General features: G+C 48.5%; 1 protein-coding gene across 1 annotated transcript in view; it reads right to left on the bottom strand.

The window, feature by feature from the left end:
* Nucleotides 1-17,022, bottom strand: part of LOC134524341 (acid-sensing ion channel 2) — a 532,610-nt gene extending 515,588 nt beyond the window's left edge. The window contains exon 1 of the mRNA XM_063354278.1: nt 16,233-17,022. Coding sequence (XP_063210348.1) covers nt 16,233-16,796 — 564 coding nt within the window. The 5' untranslated portion in view covers nt 16,797-17,022. The remainder of the gene's footprint in view (nt 1-16,232) is intronic.
* Nucleotides 17,023-17,330: the final 308 nt, after the last annotated feature.

Below are 17,330 nucleotides of genomic sequence, written 5' to 3'. Positions count from 1 at the left end.
AAACCAACAGAAACCTCCTCTCTGGAACTGAGCCTGGGCTGCTCCACGTGGCTCATGCAGAGGAATTCGGTTTCTGAAGAGGAAACCTTTTACTTTGCTCTCTGAGGTCTTAAATACTATTGTTCCCTGTTGAGTGTGGGTTAAGGGAGGAAAATAGTGGTACTTTTCTCTTTGCAGCTCTTTTAAAGGCATATAAAAACAATAATGAGCCACTCCACCACTTTAAGCAGTCAGGCAATGATGAATGAGACCGACTAAAACACTTCTGTCTGTGCCAAGGACACTCTGGATTATGCTTGAACCTGTTTTAACCTAAGCACTTAACCTCCCTTTCCACAAAGTTGCCACTTCATGGCAACAACCACGATGGAGCTCAAAATAACAAGTCAAAGGAATGGTTCCCTAAGAGGGAAGGTGTATTTGCTTTACAGTCAGGCCTGGGTTTTTAAGAAGTGTAATTTATCTACTTGCTAAACCTCTTAATTTTAAAGAAACAGGAAGATAATTCTGTGTTACTAGTAAAGGAGAGAGGAAAGCTATGAAATTCAGCACGGAAGCATTTTTTTATGACAGTCTGGGATGAAAAACATGGGGAAAGAATGGAGCTAAGCATTATTTCCAGCAATGGGGGCTCATACAAATGTCCCTCGCTTCCTTGAATTCAAATCCCTTCTTGGAGTCAGGATCACACAGGCAGTTGACCTCAGGGTTGGGAGAATACCAGCTGACAGCATCAGACCTGCTTCTGCTTGTGCTTTTCCAAGGCCACCTGTGCTGCACGAAGTGATGGAGTTCACAGAGACCCCCAAAATGAACTGGCATTGAAGAGCAGAGCCTGGGCTCCCAAAGGTGCGGTTGTGTGATGCTTGCACTTCGGGACCCGTTTCTGCATCCCTGGGAAATGCAATAACTCGAGAAAAAGCTTGCTGTTGATCCTGCCATGCTGTGCCTTGGTTTTACTGTGTGGAGCGGAGGAACACACATTTCCTCTTCATCCTCGAACTCGGCCAAAGACCTGCAAGTTGGCCCAAAGGACCGAAGGCTCATCTGACGGCTCCCTGGTGCCTGCAAGAAAGGAGCAGACCCTGCCAGCGTGGTCCCTAGGGAATATCCTCTGCCGCAGCCCTAGACAAGAACCTCCCTGATCCCCACTCCAAGCAGCAGGATCCCCTTCCCCTGGCCTTTCCTTCCCCTCCCAGCTTGCACTGGGTAGGTAGAAAAACCCAGTGTGGAGTTACTGGAAACTGTCTCTCATCTCAGGAGCAAGACACAAAAACATCCTCTGCGGGGCTGCCCAGATGGCTATCTCAGGAACATGGGTTTCCTCCAAAGTAGCAAGCATCATATGCATAAAACTGGGTTTTGCTGCATCACTGCTGTAATAAATGATAAAAAATCACCATCTGCATCACTGAACCCTCACCATCCTTAACAATCCAGTGAGACAGGAGCCAGCGTCTTGGCTGAAAAACACCATATTGATGTGGCCGGAGGGGCACCACTGGTTGCACACCCAATAGCTGGAAAATGTCAAGCCTGGATGTGCCTGGAGAGAAAAGAAAGAGAAACTGTTCCAAGTGGGACCATGAAACCCCGCGGGGAGATGGAGCCGCTGGGGCAGACAGCTCAGAGGAGGGCCAGACCAAAGCAAGAACGCATGCTGTTTCCCGGGTTTATTGTGTTTAATGAAAGCGCGCGTGTCTTTTTTGAAAGGTAAGTGTGATTACAGGAACATACCTGACTCACACATTTATTTCTCCTCCTGATAGAAGAAAGCACGGAAGGGATGCACAAGCTACAAGGGCGAACAATAAGAGCGTTTGACAATCCGCTTACACCTCTTCCCCAGTTCCGAGGTTACTTTGCAAATGGGGACTGTGTACGTACCTACCTGATTTGCAACAAAATAAATGCACAACACATTTCCCTATCCCCGGTGACTAAATTGTCCTTGCTTGATCTCTTGAAATAGTTTGCCAGATGAATTCACCTGCGGTAGCTGCGCTTTACTTTAACCCCCTGCGACGGGTACCATTACAGCTTGTTTTGAAACACGGGAGGAAAATATTCTGCGACTAATTGCACCAACAAACAGCCAATGGCACACGAAATGGAGGAGTAATCTTAGGCTTAGAAATACCCTTCCACATTTAACAGCATTCCGAAGTGGAAAGGACGGCAGACGTTTTACTTAGGGATGCTGTTTAGCCTGCAGGCGCTTGCAGGAGCTATCTGGGGTTTGCAGAGCTGGGAATAGCTATGGACGCTCAGGTACACTGTGTACCTGCCTTGCAAATAGAGGAAGCAAATATAGGAAGGCTATCAAAATGTTTTTTGAGTGAAGACATTCGTAGAAAAATCTGTTTGGTTTTAATTCCTTCCAAAAGGGAATGATGGATATTCTTGGCTCTGCACAAAATCACAGCCCACGTCATTCTCTGAGGCAGGCTAAAACAAATCCCCTCCCTTGCTTAATTTTTAATCAATTTTAAAAATAAATGTTTAACAACAAACATAAACCAGGAAGGCAGTCCTCGCCCCAAGGAGCTGACAATTTTATCATCAATCCGAATGGTGGTGTGCGAGCGCTGCACCGACGCGGTATTACGGAGGCTCGGAGCTGGGCAGGCGCCTGTTCCTACCCATGGCCCGAGGAGCATGACGCAAAGCTGTGGTCACCTCCTGCATCCCAGGTCCTGCAGCGCAGGTTCTTACCACCATCACCCTCTCCCGCTGCCAGGAATTAGGCAGCCTCAGGGATAGTTGGTTGGAGGGGAAAAGCCCATGGAGTTAAGCTGGGAGCGGATCCTGGTGAGACAAAGCAGCATCACCCCGTATGGGTTTTGGGGTCTTCTCCTAGTCCTCCTCAGTGTGGCCACACGTACATCATCTTTGGCCATGAATGTCAAGGGGAGTGGTCTGCTCCCTGGGAGGAGGCGCGCAGGGCGGCTCCCACCCATGCCACCTGTCCGGTGCATGACATGGGGCAAGATATCAGTGCCCCTGTTTTCAACCCAAGGAAATTAGGTGCTGGCTCACTTCAGGTTGGAGACCAAGAGCTAACCATGGTGGATGGAATGGGACCAAATGGATAACCTGGATGTTGATGTGAAATGAGAGTATTTCTGCTCACAGTCTTCTGTTCCTGGGATGGAGCAGAGGGCACAGCAGGAGCAAGGCTGGAGGGCTCCATACAGGAACCACTTTTGGAGAGCCATGAGCCTCAAGTGCGAAAGAAGTCACACCGGGATGGTTAGGGACTATTCAGAGCGGCAGAGCCCAGCAAGAGAAGGTGCTAAAATGTTTTAAACTCATAGTTTTCCTGCCCTTTCCCAAGCTCTGGAGGGAAGAATCAGATTCATGCCATTTGTTTGGACTTAAGCTTAAAAATAAAAGGGCGTCTCCACTCTCCCAGTCCCTCTTCCACATCCCCACTTTCTTTCGGAGAGACGGGGTGTGGGCATTTACTGCATAAACCACCTAACACCGTGAGGCTCTGGTCCCCTCCAACCCCTCTCTGTGTGTGTGGCCCATATTGTGGATACGGCACTGTATTCCAAAGCCATGCCTCGCTACAAAATCAGGTGGTTACAAAATCAGGATGCAGCACTTGTGCTCCCAGCAAGAACTGCGGTGACAGCCCAGCAGGTCGACTCATGGTAGACACAGGCATGTGCATGTTCAAGTACCCACACATTCAGAAGAGAATCTCTTCAGCAAATGCAAGGGGGGAAATGAATGCTTTACATAATCTGGGAAAAACCAAAGCCACCATAATAAGTTTTTCTTGAAACAGGAGGATTAATGAAGCTTGTTTTCCTAGGGATGAGGATATTTTGTCTCCTAACCTCTCCCTGCTCTGTCTCAGGTCCCTTAGGATTCCCACTAGGCAAAAGCAGAACCAGCCAGGAGCATAACATCCACATCCACGTGCCTACCTTCACACGCACACACATCTACCTCTGGGTTGTTTCTCCCCGTCCCACGGGTAGCACAGCCCTATGCGTAGTGATTTTTTTCTTCGGTGTTCTGTCTGTACTGTCAGAAAAGTGTAAGCTGTCTTGTTATTGCCAGGCTGCTTTTGGAGAAAGTGGGGCACATATGTTTGTTGGACAGCTGGTCGCTGTCAGACAAAATGTATAATATCATCGTTGACCCTCGTTGTCCTCAGTGGTCTTGAGTTTGGGTCTCTCCCAGCTGCCAGTTTTCATGAAACTTGTAGAAACCAAATGTTTTTGAGGCTTCTGCTCTTTCAAATGGAAGCAAAGTTGCAGAAACCTTCTATTTTCAGGAAATAAGGCTGAAACTGAACCATCTCCAGAAATCTCAGAGGATGGTCTATCAGAAAGCGTCTTGCCCTGAAATCCACCCTTTGAAATAGAGGACTCATTTGAAAGCAGTGTATGAAATGTCCCTCTTCAGGGAAAGCCAGATATAGTATTTAACTCAGGGTTCACGCTTACTAACATCAGATGATACCAGGTTTTGCCCCCAAACCCATGTAAAATAGAGCCTGGCTTGCACCTGGCTTACAAGTGCAAGATGTCGAGATTGCACGTGGTGGAAAGTTCCCCAGCTCCGGGTGACTTTTTTCATTAAATAATTCAGAACTGGCTGAAAATCAGAACATCCATTTAATGAGACATCCCAGGGTTTCAAGATTTTATTTTGCTCTGAGATTTTATTTTTTTTTAATTAATTTCATGGAAAACAGAAATGCTTTAAGACAAAAAGCTTTCATTTTTCTCATGGGAAATCTCATCCCAGTCAGTGTTACTTTAGGAAAGCAATTTTTTTGCATTCAAAAAGCATTTTCTGATGGAAAGTTTTCAATGGAAATGTTCAGACCAATTCCAGGCTCATCAATCTGTTTCAAAAACCCATGATTGCTTCTGATGTGATATTTGTTTTTTCTTTGAGCCAACCTCAGGGCTCTGATTCCTCATGCCATAAACACAGTTTTCTCCCACTTTTGTCTCACTTTCCCTCTTCCTCTATTTGCTCTCCCCGATTCCTTTTTCCTGCCTCATTTAACCTGCCTCTTCACGCCCTGCACAGCACCTCAAGATACACAACACTGATTGAGAACAAGGAGTTGGGTGCCACGGCTCAACCTGGCACGACGCGCCAACAGAAGCAGAGACGTAACACGAGTTTCTGAACACTAACGCATCCAGCAGAGAAACAGTTTTTAGAAACTTTAGAGTCCTACAGGCACTATAGGAGACCCATGCACATTGTTCTAGTATCATGCATGAACACTGTAGAAAAATCCTTTCCCTCTCGATCTGTTTTTCCCTGGAGAGATGCAGATGTACAGAGACATCATCATAGGACTGACCTCCAAGGGTCTTTTTGTACTACCAAGTGATAATGAGAAGAGAATGATTTTTCCAGGGATGGGGGAGCTAACAGCATGACCTCACTCTCATTAATGTCTTTAGGAGGCAAACTCCACTGGGGTTCAACAGAAATAGGATTGGTTTGTCAGCCTGGGACTTCTTTTTCCCGCAGCCCATCCTTAAGAGCCGTCTATACCATTGCATCCTCGCACTCACGGCATCCCTCCCCTGTCATTTGTGTCCCTGTGATTACACGCGCCCTGTAAGGAACTTGTTGCAGTTGGTGTAGAGCAGCAAACGGCACTCATGTTCATTCAACTGCAATCCGTTGTCATTGCCTTGACAGAAACGAATTCATTTGTTATTCATGTGGATGTCACATGTATTTCGGGAGGTGCTCCATCACAATTTAGCATTAGTTAATGGCCACTTAGAGCGTTTCTGGAGCATCTGTAGAAGGGATGGTGGCTGTGGGATTCATTACCAGGGTGAAGTACAAAAAACGCGGTTCAATCAACAAGTATAAAGCTTAACATCTGGCACAGAGACTCCTTCTCTTAACGAGGGCATGATATCCACACCCTGTCTGCTCATGCTGCTCACGAAAACTGGTCAAGTTTTTAACATAAAGGTTGGTTTAGATGGGAATATTGTTTGACAATCTACCACCGCAGCAGTTTTCACAAAAACTTTTGGGAAAACACTTTGTTTCTTTTCATTAAAAAAAAAAAAAAAAAGGAAGAATTCCCCAACATTAAATGCTTCAAAGAAAATATTTCATACACCAGGACTGTGTGACTGCTGTAACTAGCCATCACCTCCCTAGCAAAAGAGGAGACACCATGTTATGTTGCGGGAGGTATAATCCAACCAGGGCGTCCAGAGAAAAATGGAAATATGATGAACTGAAACTCCAGTTCCCAGCAGACTTCACGGTAACATTTCTGGTTCATATTTCCAGTAGAAAAAACAAGAAACTTGGTGACAAAAATTCAGTTCTAATCCAAGACACCCCCCTCAAATAAATCATCACTTTCCGGGTGGCTTAGAGTCCCTCCGATCTCCCAAAACATAATGCCATCGCACATTTGAGGTCAAGCTGAAGCCTCTCTGATGTCCTTGTGCAGCTCTCGCAGGTTTCTCCATCACTGGAAAACTGCTGATGAGTTAACAGCGCTACCGGCGCGGCCGTTCACGCATGGCAGGCGAAGAGGGATCACACATGCTGCTCTTCCAAAGCGTAGCAGGTGGCAGTGGAAGAAATACAGAGGCTCTAATGGATGTCTCTATATATACCATCCATTTTAGTGCCAGGGAGCAGTGGAGTGTGGTGTTGAAAGTTTAGCTAATTAAGGGTTAAGCGTGCATTAATCCCTCGCACTGGTCATTAACTCTCCTCTGCAATTAATTTAGCGCCTTATTGTCCTGCCTATGGCATACTGCAGTGACGTTTTCTTGCCTGCCATTGAGCGATCCCACATGACAGTTATACTCTCCTCTCTGCTGTATTAGGGCTTCAGCTCCTCATTTTCTACTTGAACTGGGGGAAATAAGTCACCCATCACAGCCGCAGGGATCTGAGGCCTTAGGTTATCCTGCTCACGGTACAGGCAGTTAAGTCACCAGAGAGCATTTCCTTGGGTTTATTTGTTCTCTTCTCCTGGCCCGAGATTAATTTCCCTCAAACGTTCAGGCGAACAAACAGTGTGAATCACCGTTATGGGATTCAGCCCCAGAAAGTGAAGTCCTTGCATGACTGTCCTCCACCGCGTGAGCGTGGGATTTCGGAAAGCTTTGAAGGAACAAGAATGAAACATGAAACAAGAAAATATCTAAATGGATTGTTTTGATTTTCTTCCTCCAATAATGTCAAAACCTTTAAAAAGGCAAACACATTTTTAATTATTTTAATTTCATCCCCATCTTTATACTACGTTCATTTATATATCAGCCTTCAACATTGTTGAAACAGCACCAGGAAGATTCAGATTTCTAAAGCAGCTAAAACTTCAGCCCACTAAAATTTTTGGCCTTCAACCTGTTGTTTTTTTTTTTTCAGATACGGAAGGAGGATGGTCTCAGAACTATTTGTTTCCCTCAGGACAAACTCCATTTCCTAACAAACTCACACGGGAAGCAAGACTGACTGAAAGGGAAGCCCGACGGCTTTGCATGAAGCTCCCACCACTTGGGCAGAGCCTGGGATCTTCTTCTCGTGCAGTGTCAAACTGCTCTGAAGGAGCACCCAGTGAGTAGATTGAATTTGGCTCAGGCTTTCTCACTTCTGATTTTCTTTTCAAATTCCAGCCTCTGAGGAAATCACAATGCAAAACTGGCTCATCTGACAGGAGCAGACAACTGAGCAACTTCTACGGCACGTGAAAACGCCCTGATGGCCCAGGTCCCGCTGAGACAGGCTCCTCTCTGGAAATCTAACCAAGTGCAGATTAAACCTGCTTTCATCTATCTCACCCTGAGCAAATATATGTGCATTTTCCATTACCATTCACTTCTTCACTTCACGCTCCCTGACTTAACACACAGGCTAAATCCTTTCTTCAACAGCAGCAACGACAACAAATGATCAAAACAATTCAGCTTCTCTTCAAATAATGGAATGTGCTTCAGTTGTAAATATTCATGGCTGGATGGAAATTGTTTCTTGATGGGCCCTGAGCATACTGGTGTCAATCTGTTTAAATGACTCACAGTCTCTTTTACCTCCAAGGGGCAATTTTGCTTTTCTGATGCTGGTTTCATAGATTAATCCGTGGCAGATGGGAGTCAGACATGTCCACCTCATCTAGCTCATTTTCCATCTTAGCTTGTTGAGCTCGTGATCCCTAAGAGGTTTCTTCGCAGCTATTTGCAGGTCTGGAAATCCCAGCGAGCTTTTAGAAGACCATTCAGGTTATGCCAATCCCTCAATAAAGGGAATATATTTAATGCTTTTTTTTCTTAACATCTCAGCAGACACAGGTGGCAAAATAGCCACTGACTTTTGCAACCTGCAAATATAGCCACAGTTCATGTTTTCCTCCCTCTGGAAGACCTGCGTTCGCCCCCCAACCCAGCTCTCTCATAGCTGTGCTCATCTTGTAGACAAGAAGGCTTTTCATGGATCTTTTTCCAAAGAGGTCTTCCTATGGAAACCTGCACAAAGGGTCACATCAGCCCAGTATCACAGACTGACCGGGCTGGGAACGGCCCTCTGGAGGTCATCTCATACAACCCCCTGCCAAAGGAGGGTCACCCAGAGCAGGTTGGACAGGAAAAAGCATCCAGGTGGGTTGGAATGTCTCCAGAGACGGAGACTCCCCCACCTCTCTGGGCAGCCTGTGCCAGGGCTCTGCCACCCTCACAGCAAAGAAGTTCCTCCTCCTGTTGAGATGGAACTTCCCGTGTCCCAGTTTGTGCCCGTTACCCCCTGTCCTGTCCCCGGGCACCACTGAGAAGAGTCTGGCCCCATCCTCTTGCCACCTGCCCTTTAGATATTGCTCAGCATTGATGAGATCCCCTCTCAGCCTGCTCTTCTCCAGGCTGAACAGACCCATGACGACCCAGGAAGCAAAATACTTTCTATATCTTTTGAATACTATATAGAGTTAGTATAGCTGGGGCAGCAACACATCCATCTAGCACCCTGCCCAGGCCCTGCTCAGGTATCTGAGCAATATATTGCCTTTTATTGCCCGCACCCTGACCATGCGTCCCCCCCGACAGCCAATTAATGCATAATTCTGCCGCACCAGCCAAGCTGAGTCTGGCTGGCACTCCAGGTATAAATTCCTTTAACAAATTCTTTTGTGAAGGCGTAGGAAGGACGCGCAGACGCCGGGCTCTGCCAGAGGAGATGGAGATGCCTCAGATGACCTCGCTGTCCCTGCTGCTGTGCAGGCGGCTGTGCTCCTCAGGAGCTGCGAGGCACATTTTCTCAGTCAAGAGGAGCTGAAGGATGGATTTGAGGTTTTTTTTTTCAGCAAATCTCCACTGTCTCCTTCTAAAACAAACAGGGCTAGTTCCAGGAGGTGGAAAAGGACAGGGGCTCGCTCAGAGAAACTGTGACAGGTTCATTATGGAATCAGAGCTGTGAATGCCTCGGATGCTCAGCACAGAGTTGTCAACAACTGTGTGTTTTAGGCCAATTTTTTTCCTCAGGTCAGTAATGTGAACTCGAAATTGTACGCAATGCTCACAGAAAGGAAGGTAACCATCTTCCAAAGCTGGGTCTCATTTTTCACCCTCACATTGAAGACTTGAGAGTGAATTGAGCATGAAAAAATGAGACGCCTGAAAAACAGCAAAAGGGGATAAGACCCAGCAGGTACGCACCTGCTTTTTATTGTAGAATCATAAAATAATTAGGGTTGGAAAGGACCTCAAGGGGCCACCCAGGCCAAGGCTGAAGTCACACCTGTTTCCTCTTTTAATCAACTTCTCCCTTTTCACTTTATGACTGCTGGTTTCGATTTGTGCCCGTTGCCTTCCATGGGGATCACGGACACTGAACCACCGTGGTCAGGACCTTGCAAAGAGTGTTTAGAGTAAATCCACAGAGTGGTTTACAGCTGTCACATCATGTTTTTTCACACAGCATCACTGCACTTGGACAGATAAGCACAAAGATTCTGCAAGAGGGAGCATCTGGGAGGTTATTTATTATTTGTTAGGAGATCTCCAAGGGGCACTTGCATGAGGTGTATGGAAGAAGGTCATGACAACCTATGTTCTTCCAATTTACCTCTCCAGATGGAAACCCTGCTGGTTATTTTAATATGATCCTGGTCTTTCCTGCCTTTCACTTACAGTTTTGGGCATGACTAGATTTAAGTCTGGTTCATGTAGAAAGCGCACAAGTACATATGAATGCTTCCCATGGTTTCACCCTTCATCTACTGCAGACAGCAGCCTGTACCCAAGAGACCTCTGTCCAAGACCTGTGAGATGAAATGTGTTGGTCACAGAGAACCACGGGCTAAGGAAACACCAGGACATGGTGACTGAAAGACATTTGTCATCCTTGTTCTCTTTTTTTTTACAACCTTGCATCTCCACAACTTTCCAGACCTTTAATTCACAGTGTATCTCTGGGAGAAAGGCTATTTCCCCCCCATTTTGCAGGCATAGATGAAGTGCAAGAAGCCGGATTCAGAGGTACTTTCAATGCAAAGGAAAGCACCCTGCAATTCCCAGGAAAATTTTGATAAAGCCTTGCAGCCCTCAAACATCTCCTCTGTCTTTGCAACTCTAATGACATCCTTCTTGTTCAGCATTTCTTCCTCATCTCAAGGGCAGCATTTGCATTTTGCTTCAGCTCCAGATGCTCTTTTGAGTGCAAATCCCTCATCAGGTGTGGTACGGATCAGGGGGACAGACGAGCTCTCACTTGGCCTCCTGGTGAATAATCGTGATGAATGGGAATCACTTAGAAGACAAGAGTTCTTGATCTCCCTCAAACGAAGCAGCCAGGTGCACGGCATAAGCTGAGGCCACAGGCAAGGGAAGGCTGAGCCCCCAGCTGGCTCTTACGCACAGACGTGCTTTGTCTTTCCTCCTCCAGGGCCCCCCCGGTGCCTCATCTTCCTTTGCACTCAAAACCCACTGATCTCCAGCTGTCTCTGATACTTTGTCTGTGCCCATTTCTGAGATATTTCAGAATTCTGAGATATCTCAGAACATTTAGATTATTTCCCACCTCAAACTCCTAGTGAGGGAGGGGAGTGTGCCTGGTCAAGAAAGAGCTCAAATCAGAACAAAAGACAGACCTTTTACAAGAAAATTAAGGAGGAGTTTATCACCGTGCTGCTCAGGTCTTGAGTCAGACCAAAGTCTCAAACGTGGATCACCCACATCCCAAGTAAATGACCTACAGCCACACTTTTGAATTTTCTGTGCTATGGGAGTTGTTTCATCCATAGAACCATAGAATCACTTAGCTTGGAAAAGACCCTTAAGTCCAACTGGCGTGAATACTTTCAGTATTAAAGGACTTCAAATTGGGTTTCCCATGAAAAGACCCCACTGAGGTTCTACAGCCTTCTCTTCATTAGATTTTAACTCCAGGAACAATTCAAGACCCAGGAAGCTTTTTTCATGAACTGACGTTCATCCCAACTGGCACCCTCCCATGAAACGTTCTGCTGAATTTTAAAGCGTTACCCTACCATTTTGTAATAAATCAAGGAAATACAAGCCCAATCAGCTCCACGGGGAAGCACTACCACACTCTTTTTACAGTTAAATGCTTAAGGGACAGAGAAACTTAGTCCAGCCAAACATTGGTCTGCATTTTCCAAGGGCATGGTTTGCATGTCAGCCAGATACATGACCAGGAACAATCCACCTCATTGTAGATACCCAACCGAGACACCACCAAGAGCGACACGGTAACCCAGCACTCCCTTCTGTGCCCGTGCCCATGGCACTGAAACTCAACAGCACGTGAAAACTCAACATGTTGGGTGCAGACTGGGAAGGCTGCACAAAGATTTGGTCTCAGTGCAAGAACTATCTACTTATGTAAAAAGTATCACAGAACTGCAGATCTCATTCTGGCATCTCAGAATCTGGGGCATACTTTGGGAAAAGTCATGATTTTTCCAGAAAAATTGTTAAATAGAAAGAAGCAATGTTTTTCTGAATCAAGCAGCCATCATCCTAATTTTTATTTTGTTTTTTATTGAGGAAGATGGAAGTTGTATAATAGGAGATGAGAATGGACTAACCAGTCTATAAAGCAAAAGCTGTTTACTAAATACTGGCCTCATGGGCGCACTAGAAAGAATGGGAGAAAAAATATGCATGGAAAGAGACAGATAGATTGACAGAAACTTGTGTCTCAAAATAGAAATATTCACATGAGATACTCTCCATTATGCCGATGCTGTCTTTCAGTAGGAATGCGTATTGAAAATAAACGAGTTATATCCTTCGATTGTCACGGCCACTGAAAATAAATAGACGTCCAGCAACGAAGGCATAGCAGGCACAGGCTAAGTTATTGTGTTACCTCTGAAAGGAACTGGATGTGCGAGGAAGCACACGCTACACATTCCATTTAGCAAATGACCTGCCTGAAAACCACGCTCACACACCAGAACGCACACCCGCCGCCACCGTCTGATGTGTCTGGCAGGGCTTGGCTGCCGGGGCTGACTTTCTCAGCGAGGTGGGACTGAGACAGCCCCTGCTGCACATATCCTCTGTGCCTACACCCAGGTCATCCCACCAGTCGTTCTGCCTTTGCCCCACGGGCTGAAACGGTTTCCACAGACTTTTCTTCCCTCTTGCACCGTGCATTTGCTGTGCCACGCACATCTCCTGCAAGGCTCCCCTGCCGCTGCTCAGTTCATCCCATGCTGGAGCAGCAAAGGACCAGGAGCCACACCAAGGGGCCCAGGAAAAAGGCTTTTCTCCAGCACACCCACAGAGATACCTGGAAAATCACAGCAGTGTGTCTAGGGCTGCTGAGACGGAGCTTTGCCACGCTCAGCAGCGGTAGGATGGGAAGACCTTAATGCCATGTCGAGCAGCATGAGCACAGCTCCTCCAGAAAAATGCCATCTGCGAGGTCATTTTCAATCGAGACCTCCCGGGAGGAGCCACGCACAAAAAAAAAGGAGGGGATTTCCTCAGCTGCTGCTGTTATCAGGCTTCCCCTCCTCCAAATAACTCCAAGGGAATGGCTTTGCTAAAGCGTGTTCTGCCAATTTTCTATTCTTCATTGCTTTGCCTACAGCAGAGGTCTGCATTATCTTATCTGCTGCTCGGTGCATTGCAATGCCAGCTCGGGAATCAGCTAAGACCTTACTGTTCCGTTTGGATGTATCCCTGCAGACAAGCTTAGGGGACTCGCTCCTCTGAGCAGCCCATAATGCAGGGAACTGGTGTCTGAGAGGCATTAGACGCCATCCTGGGGAGAAGGAACAGAAAGTGTAAGGAAAGCACAGCTCAAATCCTGTTAATAAAGCCGCGGCAGGGAATTGAAACAGGGAAGTGGAGGAGGAAGGAGGGCAAAGTCACGTTTTACCAAGTGCCAGGACGCTGCCATTCCGGCGTCTGCTTTCCCTTGCAGCAAAAGCAGGGTGTGCTTTGTTCAGGCGACGCACGGCACACACCACGCACCCCCCTTCGCATTAAAAAGGGCCGGCTGACCAGCTGGCAATACTGCACTAACTTCTTCAGCAGCACCCGACCGCAGAGGTAACTGCTTCGATGCAGCCTCCTCCTGCAAAACTCCTGCCTCTTCTGCTCCCAGATGCGTGAATTTGGGGAGTACAGAAAAGGAGCCGGAGTCCTTCGCCATGCTGACGTATGACGAAACGGCTCTGGGATTTACACCCTCTGTTTCCCGCCGGGAAAGAAATCAGGCTTCAGAGATGATGCTTCTGCTCTTCTTTCACCTGGTGTTGCAGCGGAATGGACGGGCTGCCACAGAGCCCATGTGCAGCTGCAACAGGTCCTTGGCGATGAAATGCAAAATTCATCGGGGACGTGAGGTTCTGATTCAGCCCGGAGGCAGTTCAAAGACCTTTAGAGCATGCTCCCTGTGGAAAGACCTACTCAGCTTTCCAGCAGACACTTTTTGCTGCCTCTTATCTCCGAGAGGTGAAGCCTGGAAGGGGAGCGGGGCTGCTGTGCCGCTTTTGAGTCCTGCTCCCTGGATTGCCATAACCTGAGGGATTACCTGGAGTCAGTGAGACGGGAACACCTGCCTCTGTTGGAAAGGCAGAGCAGGCAATGCTGGGAAGATGTTGTCTTCTGGATGCTCTAGGAGCTGCTTTGAGGAACGGACTGAAGTATTTCACTGCCCTGTTTCTGAATCTCCACAGCACTTTGACAAGGACAAGCACTGTCAGTCCGTAATAGCCTCTCTGTTTCCAGCTGGCCCTAACCTGTTTTAGCGGAGCAAGGATTTATTCGGCAGACAGGGAATGTTTAGTCTTTCTGGAAACTACTGTATCCCCCATGGAAAAAAAAAATAATCATTGTTTCTAAAGCGGCTGCCTCGAAAAGCTCAATGGCCAGGGAGATGACATCCCACCGTGTCCCAGGGAGGCTGCCAAAAGCTCACATCTTATCTGACAACATGACCTGCTCTTTTAAGTCCTGCGGATGTTTTGAATGTGCCGTTTTCTCGCTGGCTTTTGAGGCTTTTGCTTTTGGCTGGTGTTCACTGCGTTATTGGGAAGCCCATGGGCAGAATACCACCCTCTCCCCACACCCTCGCTGCGGTCAGGGGAGGGCTGTCCCTCCTGCTGGCATCTGTCCTCACTCCCCGACTCTTCTGTCCCCTCGACTTTCACATTCGTTTTTCTTTTTCTTTCCCATTCTCCAGACGTAGTCACACATGGCTTTTACTTAGCAAGCTCTTCTCCTGGTGACTTGCTTGATACCTTCCTACGACTCGCGTGGCCCAAGGAGCAGAAGCAAAGGAGCAGTTTGCCTGGACATCCAGTTTGAAACGGGCAAGGCATCAGGGCTACGCACAGGCAACAACGGAGGCATAAAATTCTATGTCCCTGCTCAGACATTTAAAGAGAGCACAGTCCAGGTGATGGCAGTGACTTTGTAGCATGAGTCAGTTGGACTCGTTTGCTGAGAGATCCAAAAGCAGCAGAGGCAGAAAACACTCCCTTCTCCTGAAAACCGACAAAAAGCCTGCTGACAAACCAGACCACCGCAAAACCTGTTATGGCACCTGCCTATCTGCAGGACAGCGAGTAGCCAGCAGAACAAGCAGCGAGAAAGAGAAACAACCGGCTGCAAGCTGTAGCGTTACTGACTCCGGGATCACCGAAACCCCCCAGCTGGCTGAATCGATGCGAAGGGACCGACCAGCGTGGCTTGAGAGCAAAGTACAACTTAGCCCGGTCCCCAGCCCGCACTCGCGCATCTCTGCCAGGACAGGGCTCAGACCGCCAGCCTGGGGGGAGCAGACCCCTCCACAGCCCCCAGCCCAGCCCCCTCCCCTGCCCCAGCAGCGCACTGGGGGCATCACTTCTTCCAGGCAACCTACCCTTTATTTTTATTTTAAGCTGATACTTTTTGTCAGCCAGACTACCCAGGCCAGCCAGCGCAGCCTTCAGGGTGTCATCCAGAAGCTGTAAACTGAGCAGCGGCTGCTTCCTTCAGGATCCTCGGGCTCCCCGGCTCGCTCCACCTCCCCCCCCCAGCCTAAGAGCAGGCTGGGCTCAGAGCAGAGCCTGATTTCTTTTCCGCTTCTCTTTTCCCCCCACTCCCCCTTCTCTCTAACACAGCACCAGGAAAGGGACCCAGCTGCTGCCCACACTGCGCAGCAAACTAGGATTTATAAGCCATGACCACCAGGAACAAGCAGAAATATTCCCCCTTCCAAGACTTCAGCGAGGCTGCAAACACCCAGGGAAATGCAACTGGCTAATGGACATCACTCAGACCATCCCCGAATGCTTGCCTTTCTTGCCGGCCTCTTCCCAGCCCTTTCTACTTTCTTCAGCTGGCTAACATTCACTGGCCACAGCAAGAGACTCCCAAGCCCCTTCTGATGCTTGCCAGGACCCATCTGACGCCCTGGTCTGACACCAAGCAGGGAACCACGGGCCTTCTGCAGGAGGGAGGCTGGACCTGCTGCAAGCCCCTTGCAGGGCGTAATCCCCCCTCCAGCAAACAAACTTCAACTCAACAGGCTGCCTCCTCCTCCTCCTCCTCCTCCTCCTCCTCCTTCTCCTCCTCCTCCTCCTCCTCCTCCTCCTCCTCCTCCACCGCGCCAGAGCCCGGCAGGCACCAGTCACTCATCGCACCGTGCCCACACAGGTTGGCCAGTGACCTCCAGTGCTGTCCTGGTTCTGCAACGCCACCACCGTCCGCACACCCAGAGAAGAGAAAAGCAGAGTGTCCGCTCATACTCACAGTTTTGAAGTCCTCATGGTTGCACTCTTGGCCTTTGAATTTGCAGTACAGCATCATATCCTTCAGGTCGTGGCCAACCCGCGCCAGGAACTCCTGCATGTTGAAAACTTTTGGTTTATACTGCTTAAAGTTGGCCTTTTCTTGGAGGATGGCTAAGACAGCCGGGTCAGCCAGGTGAGGGTTGGGGATCTGTAGGTTGACGTCAAGCAGAGCCAGGAGCTCCCCAGCGTGGTACAGGTCGTTGGTGGTGAGCCGGGAAAAGCGAAACTCGTTGAGGTTACAGATGGTGACAGCGGGGAAGACCAGGCTGTTTGCCACGACCTCATCCACTTTGGTCACGTGCTGGTAGGAGAAGTAGAAAGCCACCCGGTCGGAGCTCTCAACCAGCAGGAGACCCAGCGAGCCCACAAAGGCCAAGGTCCAGAGCAGGCGACGGATGGTGACTGGCCCATAGACGAAGACGTGACGGATCCCATGGAGCGTGGAGGTGTTGGCAAAAATCTGGATGCTTGAAGGCTGCAGGCTGCCCATGCTGCCCTCGCTGGTGCTGTCCTTCAGATCCATCGGGGATAGTTAGTTAAATCCTGGCACTGCTTTTTGGGTCGGTCCGTAGCCGGAACTGAGATCCGGATCCCTCCCCTCCCCTCTGGAAAGTAATTAAACCCTTTTAGGGGTGGGAGAGAGAAGGAGAGTCTCAGGCCAGCTGCTGCGAGTTTATCCCACAAGCTCAGCAGTAGCTTTGTAGGGGTAAATATTTATATAAAATCCATTCAAACTCTCTCTCTTGATTTCCTCGGTGCGATAAGAAGGGCTGGTTTTATTTAGGGAGACACCAAGGTGATGTGGAAGAGATGTGGGTGGGCAGCGCAAGCGGAGCCAATGGAAAGAAAGTCCTCCCCCTACACACACACACATGCACTCACACACGCGCCGAAGGGAGACGAGATTAAGCGAGAGAGCGAGCTTAAAACAAGTGGAGGCAGCTCGCAGCCTGTTAACTAGTGCGTAAAGCCCAAGGATGCCGCTTCCCCGAGCTGATGTCTTGCAGAGCAGCGGGGCTTCCAGACCGACCGGCTGATGCTCCCTGTGCTCCGGGGA

This window comes from Chroicocephalus ridibundus, chromosome 17 (genome assembly GCF_963924245.1).
Source record: "Chroicocephalus ridibundus chromosome 17, bChrRid1.1, whole genome shotgun sequence".
Taxonomy (NCBI): Eukaryota; Metazoa; Chordata; class Aves; order Charadriiformes; family Laridae; genus Chroicocephalus; species Chroicocephalus ridibundus.
The sequence above is the reverse complement of the archived record's forward strand: the minus strand, read 5'-3'. Positions and strand labels throughout refer to the sequence as shown.